Source organism: Ambystoma mexicanum, chromosome 7p (assembly GCF_040938575.1).
Source record: "Ambystoma mexicanum isolate Mex_15411 chromosome 7p, UKY_AmexF1_1, whole genome shotgun sequence".
Classification (NCBI taxonomy): Eukaryota; Metazoa; Chordata; class Amphibia; order Caudata; family Ambystomatidae; genus Ambystoma; species Ambystoma mexicanum.
Window position 1 is genome coordinate 877339692 of NC_090939.1, and position 27150 is coordinate 877366841.

Consider the following 27150-nt stretch of genomic DNA (forward strand, 5'->3'; position numbering starts at 1 on the left):
GGATCAAGGCCAAGGGGAGACAATGCACCCAGTTCCTTTCAGTGTTGAACACAACTTGGACAATTTTATTTTTAGCAGACCGTTCATCCGTTCTACGAATCCGTGGGCTTGAGGGTGATAAATAGAACACAGCTTGTGCTTTATTCCTACAAGAGCTGAAATTTCTTTTTACTTAAAGAAGTGGGTGCCATTGTCACTCCTAAGGGTATCGAACACTCCCCATCGGGGAAACACTTCTCCCACAAAGAACTTGGTGGTTGATTTGGCATCAGGGTGTGCACACGGACCGGCCTCAATCCAACAGGTGAAACCACTATCAAGTAACAAAAGGAATTACATCTCTCTCGCATATCTGCAAAATCTATATGTAAATCACGTAATGGACGACTTGGGCGTTGTAGAGTACCTTTTAATGTCTTCAGCATTTGTCCCATACTATAGGTCTGGCACACTACGCAGTTAGAAGTGAACAGGGATAACAATTCCTGAATATTAGCCACATACCAATCTTACTGAATATCTGCTGCAATATGTTGTTTAGATACATGGGCTGGGTAATGGAGCTGATTGAACGCCACCAATGCTTGATTCATCACAATCTTCCCTGTACTCATCTGTTTCCACACCAAGTCAGTTGGGGACTGTGCACACCCTCTCTTTTCCATACCAACTTTTCACCCTGCGGAGCCTGGCCTTGTATCTCAATAATTCCTGTTGCAGAGAGGGCTGTGTATGGGACCTGCAACTGTAAGTGCATGTTCACAAACAGTGGATGCTCTGGTATGACCAGTACTGGCAAATAAGCAGCATGTTTTGCCACAGTGTCTGCTGCTTCGTTCCCGAGGGAGACAAAGTCCCCACCACTTGAGTGGGCGGTGCACTTTACTATTGTGGCAAGAGAAGTTTGCGCAAGTGCAGTAATCAGTCTCTTCAACAATGCTGCATGCTGTACAGAGTAACCATCTGCTCTGTGAACCCCTCTTCTCATCCATCTTGACAACCCTGAATGAACAGTTGTCGTAACTTATGCTGAGTCTGAATTCATCATTACTCTCCACCCATGTGCAGCCTCAAACGCTTTGATGAGAGCAATCAATTCTGCTACTTGTGCTGAATAATGTCCTGCCAGCTTCCGCTGTAAAACAACATCAAATTCTCCATCAACCAGGTGTACCACTGCTGCCCCATTATGTCTGTGACCTGTCTCCTGGTCGATAGTTGATGAGCCATCAATGAAGTCACTTCCCCTTCATCTAGAGCATAGTCACATGTTTTAGTAATTCCATCCTCTGGGCCTTCATATGTGACGCAGTCATGCACCTCGTCGTCATCAGTGATAGGTACAGTATAAAAAGTAGCTGGGTTTACTGCCTTCCAATGAACAATATGAATGAACAGGCTTGATAGTATTACTTGAAATGCGAAGCCCTCTGTGTTGTTAGGGTGGATTTAGACCTTTCTAATATTGCAAAAACTACATGCTCCATGTATAGTGTCAATGAACACCCCATGACAATAGTCGCAGACTTTTTTTTATAGAGAATGCATCAGCAGCAAACGCTTGTTCACAGAGGAACTGCCCTTGAATAACAGATTCAAACATGTCACTGTAATATGCCAAATCTGTATGCCCCATCATGCTGTGCTGTCTCAACACATCAGTTATCATCTGACCATCTGAATGTGAAAAGAGATAACACTTTTGCGCACAGTCAGGAGTAGCCAATACTGGGGCAGTGGAAATTACATCTTTATGCTCCTGAAACTTAGTAATCATTTCAACTGTCCAAATAATAGTATTTATTGTTTGCCGTGCTTCTTTGAGGTCCTGGAGCAATGGTATGACGTATAATCAATGATCCATACTCTACAGTAATTGCATAATCCAAGAAATGTCTGCATGCCCTTTACTGTCACTGGCTGGGGCATGGCACGCACTGCTGCCTCACGTTCAGGAATCGCTTTTTTCCCATTCACTGAAATCAGCTGTCCTAAACACAACACCTCTTGTCAGAAATATTGTAATTTTGTTTAATCCACCTTGTACCCTTTATCAGCCAACAATTGTAACAGTGCTTTAGAGTCTTCTCTGCATTGGTGTTCTCTGCTGCTGTATACCAACAAGTCATCAACAGACTGAATAATGGTACAAGGGACAGCAATGTTACCCAAATCTTCATATAGCACCCTATTAAAAATACTCAGGGCCTCACAGTACCCTTGAGGATGTTTAGTATGTTGGAATCGGCTCCTGGCAAACGTAAACACAGTCAAATACTGGGAGTATGCAATTGAGAAAAAACATTTTTCAAGCCCACTACAGTAAAGTGGGTGGCCTCAACAGGTATATTGCACAATAATGTAACAGGGTTCGGAATCACTAGAACTCTGCCTGTACAATTTCATTAAGCGGGTTTATATCTTGAATCATCCTCCAACTAGCACCTTTACATTTTTTCACTGGATAAATAGCCATGTTACAGGGTAAATTTGAGGGTACTATAATGCCTTGATATAAAAGAGCCATAATAGTGCCATAAATCCACTCCTCTGCTGCCTTCGATAGAGGATACTGTTTTACTTGTAGCAACACAGCACCGGTTTTCAAGGTGATGCATATCGGTGTGACACTTTTCAAGAGTCCCATGTCATGTGGATTGCTCGTCCACAACTTATTGAGAACTTGAGCCAAATCTGCAGAAATTAATGGAGGAGCAGTCCCCACTAGCAACATGAGACAAACTACATGTCTAAACTGTATCATTATTTCACAGGGGACACATACTCCCAGTTTATTTCTCCCTCATTTTCTCAGTTCTCAAACAACTCCTCATCAGAGACATTTTTCATTGGTATTGTGGGATGAATGCACAGAACCGTGCACCATTCCCCTTTGTTGAAATCAACTGCTATCAGAACGATCTGGTCTTCTGCCACTAGAACTCCTTCTTGATCAAATTAGATAATGGTACCTGCAACTATCTCCTGAGGCTTGGCGGGCCTGAACAGATACTCTGAGGGTACAGGCTAGTACTTGTTTGCCACTTGTGGCAATGCACTGAGCAATATGGTATACCACATAAGAACAGATTGGAGGCCACTGGCATTCCTCTTGCTACAGACTCAACACCTAATGCATGCAAGGACAACATAACCCTCATGGCCCACTACTGGGCGTGGAACACACCACACCGCTTTCTGTAAATGGAATGGATATGTTGAAGCTATTCAAGATATCCCTTCGCAACAAATTGATCAGAGTCGCGGTGGAGTACAGCAATAGTGGCCCACTCCTCCGTGCCCCCTATTTTGATGGGTAATTTCTTTGTGAAAGGAACCAATTTAACTGTCCTAGAGAAGCCCTGTGTTTTCATAACCTCACCTGACAAAGCAAATCCTCCCTCACGAATGCATGATTTAGTCACTCCTGTTTCGACCATAAAGATAAATGGTTGGTTTGCTATCTCCATGCCTACCAAGGTTCCTCTGCTGGGTCAGCAGTGACCAATAGACCTGGACACGCTAAGCATCTATGTGGGGTATCCTTATTCGGCTATGGGTTTGTCCCCAGTAAAACAAATGGGCTCTCTCTAACCACAGTGGCTCCTTGATTTTGAGTCACCATACCATTTGACACAGTGTTGTTGCTCGGAATGTAGGGGCCCTGTTGCTGTCCCTGGTGTACTGCATATGGCAGCACATTACTAGATCCCGTGGCGGGTAACTGCAGAAAAGTTGGTGGGGGAACAGGAGAGGCCATAGGCATTGGCGTAGCATAAGGGGCTGTCGTGGGCATCTGTCCGTATGACAGAGTATGACACTGGACCTCCCTGAGAATAAGGGTATATCTGTTGTGGAGGATATGCATACGCCTCTCTACTCCTGCACTCTCTTGAAAAATGGCTCATGCGTCCACACGGTTGTATACTAATTTACCTTTTCACAATTGACCTCGGGAGAATTGACCTAATTTAGAAGGTCAATTAGGACATATATGCGGGGGGAAACCCCCTGCAACCTCCCACCCAATCCAAAAAACCCTGTAACCCTGCACCCAATCCCCTTCTATAATTTATAATCCAAAACCAACCCAATGAATATATAAAATAACTAAAATAATATAAAGGTCAATTGTGCAGAAGGTCAATTAGGACCACTATAATTAGGTAAATTGTGCAAAAGGTCAATTGTAAAAGGTCAATTTGGGTAATACCGTCCACATGCTCCTTCTCCTCGCTGTCCCATTCTTCCAAAAATGTCCTTGCTCTTCACGGGCACCTGGGAATCCCCCTCTCCCCATTTGAATACCTCCTGGAAACCATCCTTCATATTGAGGTTGGTACCCACCTGTCCATCCGTGTTCTCCTCCCCACTCGGGTGCTGCGTGCCCATCCGCCTGGATCACCCTAAAGTCTGTCAACCTTTCCATATGCCGCGCTGTTGCAGCCCCCTCTAATGCAACTTTTGTTAACTTCTTTTGAACCAGTTTTGCTTCCTCTGCTTGTGTTCGCTGTGCCGTTTCCTTCTCCTTTTCTTTCAACCGTTTACATTGGTGAATAATAATAGACTGAATTTTTGCCCAGCCTTTTGCCTCAATCCCAACTATCTTGTCGAGTGCCTTTTGCACCTCTTTTGGGAGACCTCTTTTGACCACAAAATAGAAAAATGGAATTGCTCGGTCGCATGAATCCCCTGTTTCCACCAGCCTGTATGTGTAATATGTATTGGGCAGGATCTTCCTCATCGTGCATTGTTTGTTGCATAATCGACTGGAGATCAGGTGTATCTGGATACGCCCGCAGTAACACTGCCAATACTTGGGGCATAATGTCATTAATATGCGCTCCATCATGACTGTCATATCCCAACATCTTAACTTCCGGATACCCATCTTTAACCGATATGTCGTCAGCATGATCTCACAGTATGGACACAAACAAGCATTTCAAATCCCCTACACCAACATAGTCCCAGTGGTGGGCTGTTGAAACACATATATACACTTACACGCTCCAACTGTGAGGTGCAGGAGTTTTTTTATGAGGTTGTTTTTTATCAAGGTGTACAAGGGATATACTGCGCTCTCCCTGGGCCTTTGTGTAACAATGCGAACTGTGCTCCTACTGTCTTCCCAATTTTATTCCTTCCCACCGCCGACCTCGTAGCCACTGCCATTTATCCAAACATATTACGTAACCTAGGTCCCCACAAACTTTCTACTCATGGGGATATTGCAGATAGCTGTGCTGCTCCTACTAATTCATCGGTATTGTACAATTTTAGCTAACCCCAAAAGTTCGACTCCCAAATGTTCTACCCCCAATTTCCTGCATATATATATGTGGGGGGGTAAAGTATATAAAAAATGTATAGAGGTAAGATAGGTGGGGGTGTGGGGGTCTCCCTCCACATATATATTTGCGGGAAATACATTTTTTTTTTAACTTTTGGGAAGTCGAACCTTTGGGTTCGGTAAAATCACTTAGAACCAATTCATCTACCATATACCACTCTTCTTCTCCTTCATGTGTATAATCGTATTCCTCCTCTGACCTTGCAGCTGCATAATCCACACTCCCCTCTTGCCTCCTTCTATCTTCACGTTCCTTCTCTATGTGCACATCTTTAATAGCTATACTATCTATCCAAATCAAAATGTCCCCTGCCCTCCATTTTTCCACCCCTATAGGTCTCTGCTGCTCATCTCATAGTTCTAATTTTAGCCACGCCAACTCACCCTTCCCTAGCTCCTTTTGTGGTTTAGCATCATCTCCCTCCGGCCCTTTTCCCCTGCCAGCTACTGACGCTTGGCGTTAGGAAGATTATGATAGTGTGCCGACGTGGGTGGCGGCGGTACTGCAGTGGGCAATGTTACATACATGGGATTTGTGTATCCTGACGTGGCCCTCGTGGGGTAGCATCCTAACGGATTACACCTGTCTGTTTCCACAGGGGCCACAGAGACGATTGGGATGATAATTCTCTGCACTTGCACGCTCTGAATGCTCAGAAGGCCTAGTAGGACCGCCTCTCTCTTTCATTGTTATGACATGCACCTGGTTATCAATGTGAACTCAGTGGGCAACTTCAAGGTCAGTCTGGTCCTTGCAAACAAAACAGCCCTTTTCTCATCCCAAACACGTTGGCTCCCCCATCATGCCCTCTCCATTGTATGGGCATCATTCTTAGCTCTCCTTCACACAAAACATAGATCGTGTTGTTCCCTGTTTCCCCTTTATCAGTTCCCCTCCCTAAAACTGGGCCTATTGTCCCACTAATCAATCCAGTTCATGAAGGATTTAGAGCCCATTTCCCTGCACAGCTGGTAGTTCAAACAGAGAGACCATCATTCTGGGGGGCGCTAGTATCCTAAATCTTGGTTTGCGTTTTGGCATCCTAAGACCTCTGCCTTCGCTCCCAGGAGTACGACCTTGGTGCTAGGCCGCAGCCCTTCACTTCTCCGGCTGCAAGCATTCCTACCTAATTAGTTCAAAGGCCTAACTGATGTGGGGGCATATACGTGTTCCTTTGTTGCACTTGGGAATTGAGATGCAATGGTGGGATGAGGGATAAGGCCTCGTTGTTCTGTGTTTCGGTGAAAATACATCCTGCAAGGATTCAGACCTACTTGTAAATGCGGTGTTAGTTCAGGTTATGGCTATCATGTATATATGTATCCTACATCCTACATAATAACTTCTCCATGTGTGATCTCCCACTCCTGCCAGTTATCTCCGCCCATGACACCCCTCCCCCCTACACCATCCCATTCTCATTTCCATTATTTTAATATATTTTTCACTATCTGAATTATCTAGGAGGGGTGGTGGTCTGAACATGCATCCCAACAAAGTATAGACTTATCCCGCTTCACCGAGATTTCCAATGGAGCAAATTAGGAGGTTCCCAGGGCATCCAGATTGCTCCTGCTACCGCATACCTGATTAACAAAGCCTAAAACTAAAAGCAAAGCCAGGGCCACCAAAGAGTATTTCTGAGGTGACATTGAGCGCATTTTTGTAAATCACATTTGCACTTGAATTTCTGAAAGATGCCCAGGCATCTGTAGATTTGCTCCATTCGGAGGTTTGTGAATCATCTGTAAGGCAGCAGGAGCAAATCTGCGAATGCGCGGAACATCTCCAGATTTGCTCCAGTGCAAATCTTTGTGAATTGGGCCCCCTGTGTACAAAGGTGACATTTCAGATATACAGGTAACAGCAAAAAAATAATTCTCAACAAAAATCATAAAAGGGGCTATTGTGCTAAGCCACACTCTGCAGAAGTCAGAATTGCCTGGTTCGGCTTGTGGCATTAACCGTTTGAAGTTGGTGTGTTAAAGCTTGCATTGAAACAGCACAGATATCGAATGGATTGCAACGTTTAGCGGCAGTCCTCCAGATGAATGGAAAACCTGTTTGTTTTACTCAGAGACGTCTTTATGGGAGGGTAAAAGGAGCACTTGCCCCGGGCCCCCACCTTAGAGGGCCGCCCCACAAGGCTGTCATATCGAAAGAAATCACTTACATTGTTAACCAAACTTACATAGCATTTTTTATGGCCTGCTGCTGCGACTCCAAACCTATTTTGAATCTGTTGTTGACAGGTAATTCTGCTCGGCTTTCTGTGTTCACTTTGGCATACATAGTTTGTGAATTGACTGCAACAAAACTGCTATAGCATCCATCCTGTAGTGGAAGGGTTCTAGAGAGATGATAGTGGACCAGATATGACAGGCCTCTGGCAAGCATATTTTAAGGTCTGCTTATTTGACACAACAAATGGTTTGCCCTTTTGTACAATTCAAAGGTTATTCTGTACGCCTATAAATAACAATTTCACAAGCTTGTGTTGTTGGCGTGTTCAAAGCTTTAAAATACAAAATAGAAACCTGGATACAATTCTATTAGGATCACATCAACTAAAATGCTGGCACTTATATACTTCCCTTGATGATGGAGACAAAGCTAGAATCAGTCCCATTTTGCATAGTATGCTTCTATAATATTTTGTTTTTTGAAATTGTCACATTGAATTATGTGAATTGGGTACTTTTCAGGTCACTACTATAAAATGGGATAATTTTAGTACATGGTAAGAACTGGAAAAGAAAATGGTACAGTGCAGACTTTACAGATTGGGTGCAAATCCCAGCCTCACCTCTTAACCTATGTGTGATCCTGGTCATCTCATTTAATTTCGTATTGCCTAACCTGTCAAAATTACCAGTCCTGAAACCTCTGTTAATTGTCACCCTTCAGAAGGATTTTGTTCTCAGGGTTTCAGAGTCAAAAAAGCCTCACTCATGGTTTCACTGGTTATAGTGTTGCTTCTGCTGTAATAATAGTGAGCATTGATATATTGCACACCAGAGCTAATTTGCTCTCTAACTGCCACACTTCTTGAAATCCATGTCCCTCTTCTAATCTCAATATGCCTGAATATGGACTTGTTCCTGGTAGCTTCTAATCTTCTTCCGCCTGCTATGCTATAGTATCTGTATCTTTTTCTTGCTTTCAATTAGTTTGCGATATCCATGTTTGCACCCTTTTGCATTCTTTTAGGCACCTAATCTGAGTCATCTGTCTATTCTGCATTATGTGCACCTTTTTCATACGATTTGTGTAGAGCTTTTATATTATAGCCGGTCTACCTTCCTCGTGCCTGCTATTGATGAAAGGTTGTCCTCTGCCTATGCTAGAACACAAGTGTCCTTGGCGTTAACTGCTAATGTTGGCCTTTAAATGCTGCTTGTTTATCATTCAGATTACAGCAGGAACGAAGAGGTTAGTCTGACAGAAAGGGAGTACCCATGATTATTCTGATCACTGCAAAGCAGCACATCAAGCTATGAGTTCTGAGTACAATGAGGGGGGCGTGACCACATATTTTGGATCTTTCAATCCCTTTGGTTCAGTGGAGGGGGGGCCCCAAATATGTCCGTGCCCCGGGCCCCAAAAGTGTTTACAATGGCCCTGGTTTTACTCCCTAAAATAAGGTAGACTCCCAGCAAAAGAACAGGGGGTAATCGATAAGCAGGAGTCTTCGCCTTGTTCCCGCCTGCACTGCTGTATTGATATCATCAGCCTGCAGGCATGAGCAGAGCATGCCACACAGAGGAGCTCCACTATTGTGTTACCTGATCTGAAGAAAGGCGATAAAATAACCAAAATCCTCCTTTCATTTTTGTTAATTGTAAGGCACAAAGAAACTATACATTACAACAAAAATACCCTTGCTCTTAAAATGAAATGTTTTTTTTACCCGCCTAGAAATTCCCCATTCGGCTGTGAGAAGTGAGTTTACTTCCCCTTGAAAAACAATATTACTCCTAAATTACAAAAGTTGTGAGTAAAATGCTCCCACTTCAAAATCTTATGCAGTGCTGTGTTTATAGGCAGTTGAAATTATTATACATTCCTCAATAGGCCAACAACATCAATTTAACTAAAAAGAGCATCAAAAAGACCCTCAGTTTGTGGTCAATGTTTCCCCTTTGGCTCTTTTTATCACAAACCTTTGATACCCTTGACATTTTCAGGGCCTATTGACTGGGGTTTGGAAAGCCCATTGAATGGCGGTAAATAGTTAATATCCCTATGAACTCTAGGACGCCTGATTTAATCCAATAATCAGGCCTTGCTTGGGGGTATACTTATAAACATGATGTGGTCTTGTGAGTAGGTATCCTTTTTTCTTAGAAAATCAAGCTGAGCAGCAAAAGCACAAGAAGTGTTGCAAACCCTGGCTGGAGATGTGTAGAGTGTGAATAACTAATATAAGTTTTCCTCAAAACACCCACAATTGTCACAACTGGTATGTATGTATGTATGTATGTATGTATGCATGTATGTATGTATGTATGTATGTATGTGATTATAAAGTGCAAATCTAGGTGTGAAGAAACCAAACACTGTGCAAAGGAGACACACCCAGATGTAGGTTCCAAGTAGGTTGCAAGTGTAGCAGAGAAGCGGGCATGGGTAGCGGGAGCATGGAACGGATGGAACTCCAGAGGGGGAGAAATGGCTGAGTGGTGCAATTAGTAACTGGTGAGATTTTCTTGAAGAGTAGGGCCTTCAGGTCCTTCCTAGCGTGTAGGATGGAGGGGGCCAGACTTATCTGCTTTGGTAACTTGTTCCAGAAACAGGATGAATAGCAGGAAATTGCCTGCTGCCTTGTGTTTTCCCTTTTGCAATTCTTTCTTTTCAGCCTGGAGATGTGGTGGCTTCTGGTGGTGCACTAGCCTCCAGAGATGGTGAGTTTCTCAGCCAAGTGGAATGGTGCTTTGGTTGTGACTGCTTTGTAGGTGATGCAGGCAGTCTTTACAATGATGTTGGTTGGGATGTCTAGCCAGTGCACCTTAAAGTGGATGGGGAACTGTCTTAGTTCTGTGATGAAGCGTACTGCAGCATGCTGGATGACTTTCAGAAGAACCCAAGTGGCATCATTGATTCTTGCGATTAGTGCATTGGTGATTTCCAGGTGGAAAAGTACCAGGGCTGGACCACTGTTCTGAAACTCTGAACTTGGATGATAGGCTTGACTTAGCAGAGGAGCACAATCTGATTCATGCTGCTTGGAATTTTTGGTGATGCATATGTAGAATAGAATATCACAGTTGATAGTAAATCCAAGCGATTTTTGCACTGGGTCAGGGTGAGGCGTGAATCCATTGAGCTTCATGTCAATCAGCCAATTCTGGACAGGACATGCTCGGTGGAGCTTCTTAGAAGAATTCATTTAGTGTTTGTTGGGTTGAGCTTTGCGTAAGTGCTTGACATCCAGGCTTAGATGAGGGATACACAGTGCTTAAGTCGATGGATGTCATTGCTGCACCTGATCATTAGTTAAATGTGTGCGACATCTGCATATTGGTCTATCTTGATTTCGGTGTGGGTGAGGTGTTTCCCAGAGGTTCCATGTGGAGGTCAATGGTTACGAGGAAAGGGTGGAGCCTTTTAGAACTTTGTAGTTTACTGAGCATCACAGGGATCTGTTTTAGTCCCATCTGGACAAATTGGTCTCTGTTGCAGAGGTATGAGGCGAGCCACTGCAGAACTGTTCCTGTCGAAGGGACCACAATCTGCTGAAAACCTTCTCTTTTTATTCTATATACAGCATTTTTGAAGAAACTGCTCAATAATCTGGGGACTATTAACTTGGAGTTGCTACAAAAGTCACTCTGATGTCGTCAGTACTTGGGTTGGCTAATGCATAGTTACTCAGCCATCAGGCAACCTCCCTTGAAAGTTCATGAGGCTATGGCCAAAATGCATTTTTATGGCCCACTATCAGTTAATGAGAAAGGTTAACAGTCCAATTACACATGGGGGTCATGTATGGCGCATGACAGGGCTTGCCCTACGCTCAATCTGTACCCGGTGATGGATAATCAGATTATTACAAACAATCTGATTGGCCCTTGCTGGGTCGTTATCCGACCGACAGACTCACTTTGCTGCATTTCGGAGTCCCTTAGAGTTCCTTTCCTTTCTACGTCTGGCTGCCATGGAAAGGGAGAAGGGACTACGTGTAGTCTCTTCTCCCTGTTCCATGGCGGGCATTTTCTTTGTTTTCTTTTTTTTCTATCTTTTTAAAGGCTGCCATGGAAAGGGAGAAGGGACTAAGTGTAGTCCCTTCTCCCAGCCGATCTATGGTGACCATTTTATTTTCTTGAGTTGAGAAACAGTTGACATGCTGTTTCTCAACTCGAGTAAAAATGCTATCAGTACCCCGATACAACATGAAGGGGTACTAATAGCAATAGAACCTTTGGAGGGGGGGCATTACCAATCAGGTAAGGTGCCCAAAGCTACCTTAGCTTATGACAGCTTATGACAGTACAGACGCAGAGTACACAGTGGGGGTCACGTGTGCACATTCATAATCTAAGGCAAACCGCTTATGGGATTTCACGCCAGGAGTGACATGCAAGCGTGACTATGTTTGGTGACTGTACAAGTAGGTCATTTTGTTTGCCTTTCTTCAAATCACGCAGGTAAGGGTTGCGAGTTTAACGAAAAGTTGCTACCCAAATAATGTATTGTTTGCAATCTGCACTGTCGGAGGATAATATACATCAGCAAGGTGGTTATGTTGTGCATGGAATAATATGAAATATTAGTCAAGAAAATCTCGGCACTCTACTAATTACTCGTATAAGGCACACCATTCAGTACATTTACTAGAGGAAGACGGTCCTGAAGAAGGCAACCTCAAGGCAAGCTAGCGTCACAGAAACCGGTCAACATAGTGTTGGGGATACTCTAAATTAGAAAGAGCACCCATATATGGTTTGATCATTTTTGTGGATTGAATGATCTGAAACTTCTTCTCAATTGAGGTCTTTGTATACCTGTATAGGGAACCAGATTCTGGCGTAAATAAAGAATGAGCCCCACAGAGAGTTTTCTATGGTTTTATCAGTTTTTATGTGAAGTGTTTCTGTTTAGTTAGCAGTGGTGTCTGTACTGTTACTGTGTGGTGCTTGTTTTTTTACACAAAACTCGTTTGGAGAAAGAATAACATTTTGGGAGCAAATGTTTTGATTAGGAAAGAGATCCATATGTTAGTACCTTCTTTTCCCGTTCACTATCTTAGATAGGCAGCGCATCACCGCACGCTAAGGAAAGTAGGCAATTAGTTCTCTCTGTCTCCTATCAGAAGGGCAACCCAGCATTTCTGTTTAAGTGCTTTAATGTCTGTGTGAATTTAATGTGATATAGGTTTCCTGGTTAGCTCTTGTGTGATATAGGTTAAAAGTCTCCACACCAGATCTCTCTGTAAGGGGCTCCTTGGCACTGATAACTCAGGAGGCTGAATAGGTTGAGGCCATATACCTTGCAAAAGGGTCACAGTTATTGTTCTGTTGTGCCAAGCACATTTTCTCTTTCTCTAAAAAGAGAGAGATAGGTTAGTACAGAAGGCCAAAAAATCCTTTATTGGGAACAGAATCTCGAACGCCCATAACTGCAGCAAGGAACTCCACAAGATCCTCACATAATTCATGGCCCCTCCTTGCATTCCCCGTCACAAATCTCCCAATTGCACTGTAATGCCCTCTTTGACCATTTTCACAACACTGCGCTCAAAAGAACCCACAGCATACATACAAAACAAGCAGCACTCCCATCCCTTCCACCTACATCCCCATAAACCCTCTAACCCTTCCCCCTCCCACCTTATATTCTCCCTTTTCTCTCCCATCTCTAGACCCAAATTCATTTAGCTACTTGCCAGCAGTCGTCCGTCCAGAACCTGTGTGACCCATGCCCTCAAACCCTCCTCAAAGACATCTTTACCTCAACCTATGCAGGCGGCATCGCAAGATCCATCTTTCACTTCTCCCTCACCTCAGGCATATTTCCAGCAGCATTCAAAACATCACACGGTAAACCCCTCCTCAAAAAACCCTCACTTGACCCCCTCCTTCCATCCAACTACAGACTCATTTCTAACACCCGTTTCTTAGCTAAACTCACTGACCCAACAGCCTAATCCCAGCTGTGAACTTTCACTGAATCCAACCCTCTTGTCGATTGCGCCCAGTCTGGCTTCAGACCCCTCCATAGAACTGAATCATCCTTAATCTACATATTGGATGACCTCAAAAGCACCGCAGACACTGAGGGCTGTGCCATACTCATACTCTTCGACCTCTCTGCGGCCTTCGACACTATCAACCCCAGCATCCTCATTGACAGACTCCACTCCCTCGGCATAAGGGACACTAAGATGCATTTCTTCATTCGTTATATGTGATTTTACTGACCCACATTTCAGAGTGGTACATTTCATTGCGACCATAATACCAAAAAACACTGAATTTGTTTGTTTTTTTAAAGATTTGGGGGGATCCCCAATCCCCCTGTTTTTCTACCCTTATAACGCCAACCCAACCCCATCCCGAGTCATATTAACTAATTTTCAGTGTTTTTCCGTGTTATGTACTTTGGTGAAATGTACCACTCTAATTTATTTTTCGGTAAAATGACTGGGTGCCCTCTTTATTACTTGCCAACAGATACCAAATCGCCCATCTCCCTTCTTTCACCTCAACCGCCCGCCCTGTCAACAACGGAGTCCCACAAGGCACTTGCCTATCACCTCTTCTCTTCAACCCCTCTACATGACTATGCAGATGGTACCCAATCATCTTTAAGATCTGCAATTCTGTCTCCACCCGCCTGACCCCGCATCCGGCCCCACAGACATCCATCACTGGATGACAGCCAAACACCCCCTCCTCAACCCCTGGAAAAAAAGGAAATCATGCTTTGCTGTAAAACAGCTCTCTTCCCCCAACCCACCCCTTGGCCTTCTACCTTAGGCCCTCCCCCGCTGTATGCACTGTAGTAGAAAACCTGGGATGAACCATGGACACTGACCATACACACCTACACCAGATACATACTGTATCTACATGTTGCTACCTACACCTTTGCACTCTCAGACACATCTTCCCTTACCTCTGCTACCCCCACACAGAGTCACGCCAACTCCCTCGACCTGGGTGCGCCTGCTTATCAACACAGAAAGCTTGAAAGATTCAAAAACGTTGCAGTTGGGCTCCCTTTTGCCCTCAGCCCTGAGGAGCATATCACCCCTGCCCGTCGTATTCTCCACTGGCTCCCGGTCGGATGACAGGACACTTTCAAAGCCACGTGCATCACTCACCATGCCCTCCACAGGACAGGCCCAAAATACCTTACAGAAAATCAACTGCTACAAACCCAACAGAAACCTGCGTTCAGGCACTGCACTCCTCCTTGCGATCCCCACATTCAAATCGACAAGAATAGGAGGATCCTTCTTCACTGTCTAAGCCTCCAACATCTGGTATTCAATGCTGCTTAACATCTGACGCATAGAGGACCACCTGGCCTTCTGGAGGGCTCTCAAGACATGGCTATTCCCCTGACCAGCCTGTCAAACCCTGTCCTCTTGAGCTAGTCAACCACTCCAGGTAGACTGGGACAGCAAAGAACTTCCATGGAATCGCTGAATGATGGTAAGAATAATCTAACAATCTCAAGCAGAGCGCAGGAGAGAGTCGATGCCACACCTACGAAAAAACCAAGAAGCCAACTAGAGAACACGGGTACACATCACACTCCATGCTTATGGAAGATAGCCAAAGGCAAGGCCTCCAACCCGGACACATCTGCAATCATACACCACTCCCAGTAGCACATCGCACAACACCTCTGCCATTAGAATGCAGCTATGCCCCATGAGAAAAGTTCGGTCCAACCGGACACATAATGAGTTCTACTACCCTTGCATACTCTCTTGTCAACTTCAAAGCACCCATCCACTTGCCAGCTCGATATGGGTAGCTAGTAGGGACCTGGCTACTCCTACCCAAATTCCCGTCAGCCAAAATGCACACAGGCATTCTAAACTCCTCTGATCGATTTTCCCAAACCTTGGACTACGGTCCCCCGAGGACGTTCACCCACAGCGCTTTGAGGGCATACCAACGGGATAAAGGAACTATACAAATGACAAATTACAGTACATTACATCTTGTATGAACTTCACAGACTGTTAATTCTCTTTATCCAAACACCATCTAGAATCCTCTTTTAGAAAAGGCTATGTTTGCCAAACACGGTCAAATGTTTAAAAAATGTATGAAAGAAAAACCTTCTAACTGAAATGCAAGAACTGAATAGGACATGTCAGCCAACACGCACGCTATATAACACAGCACTACCCAGTAGCCATGCATGGAAGTTCATCTTCGTTGCCGAACCACTGAATAATGCATTGTGGGTATGAAAATTAGTTATATGGTAATACTGACAGCACACCAAGTGCCTGGCAAGCCACCAAACTGGGTACAGATCAGCTTTTCCACATGCCCCCCTCCCCTTTTTATCAAGTGACTGAGATGTCCATAGCATATTTGACGTAAATCATTAAAAAAGTCAAGACTGAAGTTTTCAAGCATTGCCCAGAAGTTATCCCTGGGGAAGATTAACAATATGTTCCACAAGAATGTAGTGAGGGATTACATACACAGTACAGAGGAGAGGCAACAGAAGGGCGTGAATGTAATATAGGGCCCTGAGAGACTGCAGACAGGGCCAGTGCAGTGATTTCTATTGCCCTGGGCAAAGTTGTCACAATGCCCAGTTCATTTCCCTTGCTCTGCCTCCCTGTTATGGGCGTTAGAGATTCTGTTCCCTTTGCTGCTTGAAGGGGGGATCTGGTGCCCCCTGCTTGCTGAGGGTGCTCTTGGCAGCATCCTATGATTGCCTTAACTTGGAAGCCACCCTGATCCAGTTGATCAGAATTGATAAGGGAGTGAGGGGGTGAAGAGAAATTGCAGGCAACTGTCGAATCAGTGGCTTATGCAAGGGTTTGCGGTCTACGTAAAAAGGGACTGAAAGACAAAAAAAGGAGTGCCACGAGACATTTTCTTTATTTTAGGGAATGTTTCCATTGAGTCTCAGCAAGAGATGATGTGCGCCATGAAGATGAAAATAGGATGACAATATCTAACCCCTTTACTGCGAACCCCAAAAGGGAGGGTTTTAATTTGTCAAATATTTCACTTTATCGCACAAATATAGTTGATAAGTGTGGTAGAGGTATTTATTAGGAATGGGGGATGTGGTGAGGAGTGCGGGGGTCTCCCCCATATGTGTGCAAAAAAACGAAGAAAAAGAGTCTTTATTTTGGGATTCGCAGCAAAGGATTCAGTATTTTCACATAGATCCATAAAGATCATACTCCAACATGACCCTCAACATGTATGAAAACCATACTGACACCTGAAACAAAACATAAACCACAGGATAGAGTGAGCAACTATGATAAGTAAACTGCCTTCAAGAGAGTGTTGATCACATAGAGTTGAACCAGTGCTATCCTCCCTGGGCTCGGCATATGCGAGCAAGGGGCTGGAATATTTTAAACCAATCTACAAATCTGTTGTTCAAGGGGGATTAGCAGGGATTACTCCTATCTTTAGTCTAATGAATATGGTCCAGCGCCTGATCACTGCCTGCCTTTATAACCATTCCCTTGTTGGCAAGCAGCACAGTCAGAATAACAAGCCTATTCTTAGTAGTCATTCAATAAATGCCAAGAATGCAGCCCTTGTGGAGTGTCATGGAGCTCTTCGGTGCCGCAGAAGTGGCCCACAGTGGAGTTAACAATATGTGTCCACATAGGTACAAGAATTGCCAGTGTTTGTAGAATCCCATATCATGCAACGGAAACCTGCCTTAGATTACCAGCAATCTGTCCAATCATGTGTGCCTTTTACAGATCTTATTAAAAGCTTGAATTGAAATTACTCCCGTTTCGAACTTCAACAATGCTCGTGTTGTTATGTGTATCAATCTTTTTCTGAGTCATGCTTTTTCCAAGCCAGAATTCCAATACATATATAGTGAGAGAGAGAGAGATAGAGAGAAAGAGAGGGACTTTTATGTTGATAGGCCCCAACGTCAACGATGATTAAAAGCATAACAGGAGAGGTTTATTCCGAAATGCTGTCTTTTAGATTTTATGCTGTAGTTTCTTCATAGTTGACTGTGTAAAGACTTTCTGTGAATGCAGTTTGAATACACATCCTGCTTTGCCAGAGGAAACTATGTACCATCTGAGGGTCCTGCCGACAAAACAAAGCTCCCTGGCCCCACAATATACAGGATCCTGAATGCATATCAGGACAGCACATGAAGCACTGTGATTGGGTCCCAGCGGGTCATTTGATGCACTGCCACCCTTATTCAGTCTCCTCTGAGCACCCAGCCCAGGCACATGCAGCTAAGTGCCAAGAGGAGCAAAGGGTAACTCCCTGTTGGGGCCTAGGGTCAGAACCCCTGCTCACCCTTTACCCGACTTCTGCTACCACACATGGGCATCCTTCCACCCATTGACAATGCACTTGCTGCAGAGCTTCTGTTACCTCACAGGACCAAGCACCATTGCTTATTTCTTATACCCTCCATCATGCACATTGACTTTGCTCCATTCCTCCTTTTACTCAATCTTCTCCTTCCCTTCTCTGATAGCCTTCAGCCTCAACATGATCTAACTTCTGTCTCACTCTCCGGCCTACCCATCTTCCCCCCCCCCCACACTCCTGCACCCTAACCCCTCAAACAAAATTATCCCATTCCCCCAGGATCTCCAACCTTATCTATACCCCTGCCCTCCCCCCCATACCCTTACCCCTCAAACATGACTATCTAATTCTCCCAGGATATTCAATCTGGCCTACCGAACAACATCTGCTCCCCTCCCCCACCCTTTATAACTCTTTCACTTAGCCTCGGGAATGGACAGTCCCTCTGCAACAAGTCACAGACCACTTCGACTCTTACCACCCTCAACTTTCACTTCTTGCTAGCACCGACACCTGGTTCTCCCTTTATGACTTTGTTACACTAGCAGCTCTCCACACCACCTCTGCTACCCACCTTCTATGACCTATGGGGAAGTGGGGCAGGGCAGTGTGGGGTTACTTATTAATAGGTCCCTCAACACTGCTCCTCTACCACCATCTGACATTGATGCTTCCTCTTTCCAGGCACTTTGGCCGACAGATTACCCCACATTTTGTAGTATGGTGGTGGAAGGTGCATCGGTTCCCAACGTAGTGAGGGGTTTGGATTGTAATAATCAGGAGCAAGACTGGATTACAGTAAAAGCTTCTTGTGTCCTTCTTTAAATATGGAAATGTGCGTACCAGAGTCCAACTCTACCACTAACCAACCCCTTGGCTCTTTAGTCACTAGTATTATCCTGTGCATCTGGTTTAGAGCTTTTGCCATCGTTGCCTTTGTCCACTCTCAGAGCTGCAGTTTGCTTCCTTTCTCTTTTCTTCTTCTCCGTTCTGGCTGGCTTGTTCTCCCTCAGGTGCCGAGCCCTGTTTCTTCTCTTTCTGTGAAGGAGAAAGATAGTCTTCATCTATGTATCTTTGTGGCTGCCTAAGCTGTGCCCTATCCCTTAAATGATAGGTGCTTTTCACACCACTTCTGCCCTTTAAAGGTCTTCTATCCCAACCAGCTTCATGTCTGGGACTGGTGCTATCAATATAGATAGTGTGCTGCTATGAAAGATCTCCCTCCCTCTTTGGCATGGGGCATACCTTTCTGCCCCTAGCAGAGAAGGTATGGATGCCTGGTTCCTTTCTGGAACCAATGTTACTATTAGGTGATGTTCTTTTAGAGTGCTTATTCTCACCTGATTCCTTCCTTTTCCTTTTCCGGGGGGTCTATCCAGGAGATCTCGGCCTAGGGACCTGTAAGTAGCTGTCACAATGTGACCAAACTGGGGTTCCTTACCTGGTCATTGGGCACTATTGCTAGCCGTCTGAAGACGTCAAGCCTTACTTACTCACCTCTTATTAGGGGCATGACTACCCCTTCTATCATGGGATAATTGCCCTCAGCTATTGCTAGCCCTAATCTCATTGCTGCTTCTGCTCCGTGGGAGTCCAACATCTCTCTCAGAATGGGGGTAAATTCTGTAATTGATGGAGTCCCAATTAAATGAAGGTACAACCAACTATACACTGAAACACAACTATCATAGTGCTCCATTGGTGGATTACAACCTAGAGGCATTATGATCGCTAGCGTCCTCTGCCACTGCTGAGGAGTGACCTGAGGGCAGGCTGCCTCTAGCTTTCCCAGTTTAGTGGAATACCATCTATGGATGTCCTCTTACCTTGTGGGGCAGGTGCCTAATAAGGCGTTGAGGGTCTCAAATGGAAATGTTTCTTCTTCCCCTCCGATTATTGGTCTGGGTGCTTCTGGAGCAACTCCCAAGACTCTATATTCTTCAGCTTGAGTGCGGACATTGTCAAAATGTCTCACCATAATGTCACAGTGCTCCCTGGTGTATGGTTCATTTGCCTCCCTATTTGGGTGGAAACTAAGGATGTGTTCTAAGGTTAACCCTTGTATAGCAAAAGGACCATATCTATCCCTTGTGGGGGGGTATGTCAAGCCCCCTTGAACCCAGTTCTGGTGGTTTACCTGCTGTAAGGCTACTTCAGGATACCCATAGGGTGTGTAGTGTATTTGATCTAGATCCCTCCTAATCTGAAAGGTCTTAAACACACCTCCTGGTTTGGTACCAGGTGTATTCATCGGTGTGCAGTCATAATGTCGACAGTCAAAATGTCGACAGTCAAAATGTCGACAGATAAATGTCGAAAAACAATAATGTCGACAAACAATAATGTCGACATTTTTTCGAAATTTTGTATTTATTGTATGAATAAATAAATAAATATATATATGACTAAGATGTGTTGAGTGTGAGGGGTGAGAGGGTGGTTGGGGTGGGTGTGGGGGGGTGGCAGGGGGGTGTTGGGTGAGGGGGGGTTGGGGGGGACCCCCCCCATAGTAAATTAAACTCTTTTTGTTTATTTATTTAGTGAAAAAATAAATAAATAAATAAATATATAATTAGAATGTGTTGAGTATGAGGGGTGAGAGGGTGGTTGGGGTGGGTGTGGGGGGGTGGCAGGGGGGTGTTGGGTGAGGGGGGGTTGGGGGAGACCCCCCCCATAGTAAATGATACTCTTTTTGGTTATTTATTTATTAAAAAAATAAAAAAATAAAAAAATATATAATTAGAATGTGTTGAGTATGAGGGGTGGGAGGGTGGTGGTGGGAGGTGTGGGGGGGGTGGCAGGGGGGTGTTGGGTGAGGTGTTGCTAGTTCTAAGTGACATTTGTTTGTCGACATTTTTTTTTCGAAAAAATTACTTTTTACATTATAAGTATAGGATGTCGACATTATTGTTTTCAACTTTTTTTTTTGACATTTTTGTTTGTCGACATTTTTTTTTCGACATTATGACTATAAACCGTATTCATCTATATGAACAGGGTTTCCCTTGGCAATCCTCCAGGTACTGCCACTGCCACTACCACTGTGAGGTTAGTGTTGACATTCCTAACACTTTCCTCCCTGCAACTACTCTGTTACTGCACGGCAGCAGTTCACAGGTATAGGGAAATCATCATGTTGGTTAGCCATTTCTCTTAGCCAGATAGCTCACTAGAGTGTGTTGATGCCTCTTAGCTAGATATCTAGCAGGAGGATTCGCTTGAAAATCCACTGTGCTCTTTACTGGAGTGCTTTAAGCTTCATTGTACAGCCTGCTCTTGACTAGAGTGTATATTATTCTTTATTATTCTTTATATTTATTCTTTGTAATGCCAGCCCTGTAAAAACCCCGCCTGGCAAGGTGGGGGGAATATTATTGAGGTGTAGAAAAGGTGAGCATTGTCCCATCTGTGGTCTCATAGTAACATGATTCTTATCACCCCTACCTCCAGAGCCTTCCCTTCACCCTCAGGGGAGTGTCCAAGACCTCCGCCGCCCAATAGGGGCTGTGGTAGGAGTAGGGAAAAGCATATACCTGTCACTGCACATCAATAATGAGGGCAGACGATCAACCCCCTGCAATGGGTGGCTGATTCTCTTTCATCAGTACAGGAGGGGTTTACCAATGTCACATATATTTGTATTGATAGCCCACTGCTTACACTATCCGGTAACCCCCTTCATATATGTCTTAAAAGATGTGTGCCATGTGTAACATCTCAATACACAGTGCATTTAGATGGATGCCCCGTCTTTAGTATCATTTTCATGCACTCTCAATAATGAACACTCAGTGAATGCTTCTTGCACTCTCATGTAAAAAGGACATATTTTAATTGTGAGAAATATGTAATAAAGAAACGTTGCTATTACTATTGTCACTATACACAACACAAGTAAATGTCGTTAATGAAAAAGCTGGAATCATTGTCATTGACACTACCTCAAATCAAGACTAAGATGGATCACCCTTTTCCAAGAAATCATAGTCAGCTAAAAAAAAACAACTACCTGCCTCACAAGGTCATGCTAGGCGACTTCACAAATCATGCTAGGAAATCTAGCACCTGCCTCACCAATTCATGATAGGCAACCTCATAGAAGCCTCTGACTCAATACCTCAATACCTTTCTCAAAGTGATATCAATGAAGGGTAAAAGGCCTCTTATATTCACTAACAGTAGAAGGTTGGATGTTGCGAGGGCTGCAGCAGATTGGAAGCATGGGATTATCCACAATTCAAGAACAATTGAAAAATAGACCATTGACTACTCTCCGTCTGATCACTCCTTTGTTCACTTCAACACATCAGCCCCTCCACCCTCTATTCCTCCTCTTCTCTCTTCATTGACTAAGAGGACATCCAGGCAGGCTCTCCTGCCCTCACCTTGATGATGTGCAGACTTCTCTCCTGTCTCTCTCCCGTATTCACGCCTCTTCCATTGACCAGGCTGTTTCTGACTTTCCTTATGCGCTTATTTGACCAACACAATCCTGCTCACACATTCTCAACTTTCCAACTCTGTCCTCAGCCCTGGATCCATCCTCAGTCCTGGATCACGTCCAACATTCAAACATTCAGAAGAAATATGCACTGTAACCTACAATTACAGACCCCTACGACTTCTTGCCTACACAAATTCCCTTGCTGACCTCACCTCTGCTTTGACTGTGCCAAATCCTCCTAATTCACAAAGCTATTCTCCCATTGCAGTCACCCCTATTAAACGTTCCTCTATCCTCTAAGCATAGCTCACACCTCCCAAACCAATACTCATCATTTCCTCCCTTTCTGCGAATGACGTTGCCCGCTACTTTTCCTCTAAAATCTCTTAATTCAAGACACTCTCACAGCCCTCCTCTCTCTCCGATTCCTCAGCCCTCCTTCTGTCCACAACCTCTCCACGCTACATGTCCTATTCTCAACTACCTGTCCTATCTTATAGTCGCCCATCCTTCACAGCGCCAACACATTTTGTGCTCCTTTGAACTCTGTTGCTTGCCACATGGTCAAATACGTAGTCTCAATCGCGTGCCCTTATCTCTCTCAGCTCTTCAACCTCTCTCTCTCTTTTGGACTCTTCCCTGCATCCTGCTTATTTGCAAATGACTTACCCCTATTGAAGAAACCCTCTGCTGACCCGAAGGTCCCAGCAAACTGTTGCCCCGTTTCCCTCCTTTCCCATTATTCAAAGGTCCTTGATTGTGTTCTCTTCAACTGGATCTCTAAATACTTTGAGGATAATGGCTTGGAAATCAAGTTCTGTTTCCCTTCATATGCTATATCTCGATAGCTGTACTCTAATGCAATCGTTTTGTCTTATGGGTGGCGCTAAAGCACCACCTTATAGCCAAAACTAAAAAGGCCTAGCTAGTATCTGCGATCCTCATGTGTGAACAGAGGTCAAAGTGAGTTGGAGCAAACGGGAACTGAGTTCTACTACTTTTCTTTTTCACTGTTAAAAACTTCACTCCAATTTTACAACGATTTTCATAGTTCTGCATTCATACTTTTAAAGCATTTGTCTTCATTTTAACGGTTTGACTCTTTCAGGGTAAGCACTTAATTTGTGCTCATGCTAAGCAGGCACGCAGCAGGAAAATGTGTACGCAGTTGTAAAGTGTTGCTTTCTAGCTCCTGAGTGGCTGTTTAAGGCCTCCAGGGAGAATTCACTCGCCTGAAGGAAGCAGAGTTTGAGAAATGTAGAGTCACATATTATTTGCATTGCATTATCTGGTCAGATAGCACAGCGAGTAGAGCGCTCACTGTGACATCTTGCAGAACCTCCCGAATCCCGGTGGGGCCAAACTCAGCTTTTCGTCCTTCCGAGGTCAATCAATGAGCCCCACACACATAAGCGGCGCTCAGATGCTTGAGTGTTCGTAGCGCTATATAAATGAGAATTATTATTATGTAACTGTTTTGTTCTTCCTCTAAAGCACTGGCACAAACTTGATGAACAAAATAAATGACTTATTTTTTGACGCTGCACATCCTTTTTGTGGTACTGTGTGCCCGCTTAAAATGTCATTCAGACTAAAGGTGTTCACATTTATTGTTTTAATAAAACACTTACTTCTGGTCCACTTCAGGGTCATTATCAGCATCTCTCAAACCCAGTAGAGTGGAAGAATGTACATTTACACACAGAATGATTGTGCTGCATTTGAGGTATCACCCCCTGCATTCAGGGATGGGCGCGGCCAGTAACTGTCTGCCAGCCGAAGCCTTTTCTTGGACCTTGGCCGCGTGTGCCTCCGAAGGAGGTGGTCTAGGGGAGGGCCAAAAGCTAGAATTATTCTGGTGCTTTCACCTGGGTGCTGATCCTTTTTTTAAAATTGAATATGGAGCCTTGCCAATCACGCTTGCACAATGTCCTGAAAAAACCCTCAACTAACATAAATGCCCACCATGTAAACGCAGCCATGGCAGCCATGATGGTCAAGGGCGACATTTGTGTGGCAAACCATTGTGGTTGCTGCTACGAAGTAAGCGAGGCGTGGGCGCGCGTCGACGGGGAGAACACTGGTGGTACAAGGTTCAGGCTGGTTGCTCGAAGCTGCAGGGATGGGTTGAAATGTGGGGAGTGAAGGAACAGTTCCGGACACCCTGTTGAGAGGCATTGACAGCCATGGAGAATACTGCCCATTACGGGCAGATTCTGCCCACGTTCCATGCCATCTGATTGGCCAGCCCCTCCCTCGGTTCCATGTGATAAATCCGCCGCAAAAATATCGCAATACAAAAATATCAGCATATTTTTGTGGCGAAATTCACAATGGACCCTGCAGGGGACACCCCCCGCAATCCCCGCATCATTTTCTAATGTGCGGGTGACACCCCCGCAACCCCCGCTCCCACATAATATCCCCAATAAAAATATCGCCTATGGCGAACCAAACAGCCATATTTACGGCGATATTTTTGTTGGGGATATTAATACCTGATACCCCTCCCTCCTGGGTGCTCAGAAAAAGACAGGACTTTTCCTCCTCAGATTAATTTCAGTTTTTGAGAAATAAAAGTCATAGCACTAGTTTTCGTTACACTCAAACTACTATAAATTGAAAGCATGTAGAACTGATCTCCAATGATATAAAATGTCTTTTCAGGATTGACACCGAAACAAAATGGACACCTGCCCTGCACTTAATGTAGAATTTCTAGAATTTACAGGTGGAAAACCTCACAGCAGTGACATGTAAACTGAAATCCGTTGTTACTGAAGAACAATACGGAAAACAATACACAATCCGCCAAATGGCGTCTAGCCCCCACCACCTCCAAACCTCTTAACACATGTAGTTCCATACTCATGTCCATCACCCCCACCCCACCTGGGTCACAGTCCCACTACTTTTTTGTTGCAATTCACCTCTGAGTGTAAATGTTATTCTCCTGGGCCCCTGCTGCCAACTGGAAATTATGGGTTCCATGCGTTAATATCCCCGCAAAAATATCGCCATCCAAGAATGGCACTGTTTTTTTGCTGCCATATTAACCCCTGGCACATGCGGGGGACACTCCCTGCTCCCATTTACCCCATAAATTATCCCCATCCATAAGATCGACTATGCCATTTCCCCACGACTATATATGTCGCGATATTATTGGTGGGGATAATATTACCTGATACCGAATTATACATGTACGGTCTATGATTCCTAGTGGTTTAGCCCGGAAAGTTGTGTCCAATGCTCCATGCATCTAGAAGGTTGCTCCTGAACAAGTCTTAAAGCATATCAAGAAGAAGAAAACATTGGTCACAGTCAACAATGGGAATTCTTTTTGGTATTTGTTATAAATAAAATTGGTTAAGTGACGGATCTCAATTAGGGCCTAGAACTGCATGCTGTCAGAGTTTCCTCCAGCACTCGCCAGTAATTGAATTAATTGCCATGAGACAGATCCCTTGCTCTGTGTTGTAATTAAATGACATTTAGGCCTAAGGTCTATTGCTCCTGCTTTGATTTCAGATGTTGCGGTCGTGGACATGAGCGATGTGGGTAGACAGCCATCCCTCTTCTACCACCTTGGAGTGCGCGAGAGCTTCGACATGGCGAATAATGTTATTGTCTACAACGACACGGACCCCGACACAGCACAATCACTTAAGGTAACGTTCCTTTGACCTTTGGTTATGAGCACTGCAAAATACCAATCTCAAACTATTTTCCTAGACAGCAGTTGCCCAAATGTGTGGGAGGAAATGACATCAGTGTGTCACTGATGGACCTGGATCACAGGAAGTCCAGCTTTTTGGGTCCCAGGATCCCTCTCTAAAATTGGATCTTTGGCGCAGTTTGACATGGACACTTTCTAAAAAAAGAACTTACATTTTCCCTTGTTACCTGATTCAGGTGTATTCATTTGTGATTAGGACAAAAGCACAGCGTTAGGAATATTTCTATGAAGTAGGACCTGGCCTGTAACGCAAACTCAGAGATAAATACGTAACACCCTACTGGATACAAATCGATGCCATAAAAATGTTCTGTGATAAAACATTCTGGGATTAATGTGCCAGACTGAAAATGAACTGGGAATATTGAAGAGGTTAAAATAGGGGCCTCATTACGAGGTTGGCAGTACAACCCGCTGGTAGCCGGCGGGTTGCCGCCAACCCCGTAACACTGTTTCTGCCGCCTGACATCCCGGTGCTACTGGGATATCATAGGCGGCGAAATGGTTATTTCCCATTTCCATGGGAATGGGAAACCTGAAGCACCGGCAACTGTTAGTAACGGTGCTTCAGGGAAAAGCATACCAGTAGTTGCCTGAATTCCCTGTAGGTCAGGCCTGCTGGGAGTTCCTTGCCCTTACCGGCAAACTTACAGTGTGTCGGTCCAGAAAGGGTGCCGCTACGTTGCTACCAGCACTGTAATTTTCGGACCACCAAACTTGTAATGAGGCCCCTAATGTTACAATTAAAGTGAACAGTAAAAATAAAGATTTTTTAAATGCAGAAAGTAAAAATAACTAAACATATTATGTTTACATTTGTTTTCTTATTCTGTGCAAATATATATGTTTTACTTTAAACATTTTTTGTGATTTCTTATTGAGTTAGCAGTACTAAGGGAGCGCCTCTATGTCCCCCAAGCTAAATCCATCACCCCCTTATTTGCAGTTGCCTTTTTCCAGCGTTGAAGGTACACATTACAAGTGGGGGAAACCCCCTGAACCCACAAGCATCATTTCAATCCTCCTTTGCTTTCCTCACCTGCTCTAAAGCATACTGATCCCATCCAAGAGTCTTTTCTCTTTTTATTTTGATCTATT

General features: G+C 44.4%; 1 protein-coding gene across 2 annotated transcripts in view; it reads left to right on the top strand.

Moving 5' to 3' along the window:
* The window catches only part of MAP3K15 (mitogen-activated protein kinase kinase kinase 15), a 1358420-nt gene that overhangs the window by 363013 nt on the left and 968257 nt on the right, over positions 1–27150 (top strand). For both annotated transcript variants that reach the window (XM_069637110.1, XM_069637109.1), the window contains exon 2: positions 25845–25984. In XM_069637110.1, the coding sequence (XP_069493211.1) occupies positions 25845–25984 (140 nt within the window). The remainder of the gene's footprint in view (positions 1–25844; positions 25985–27150) is intronic.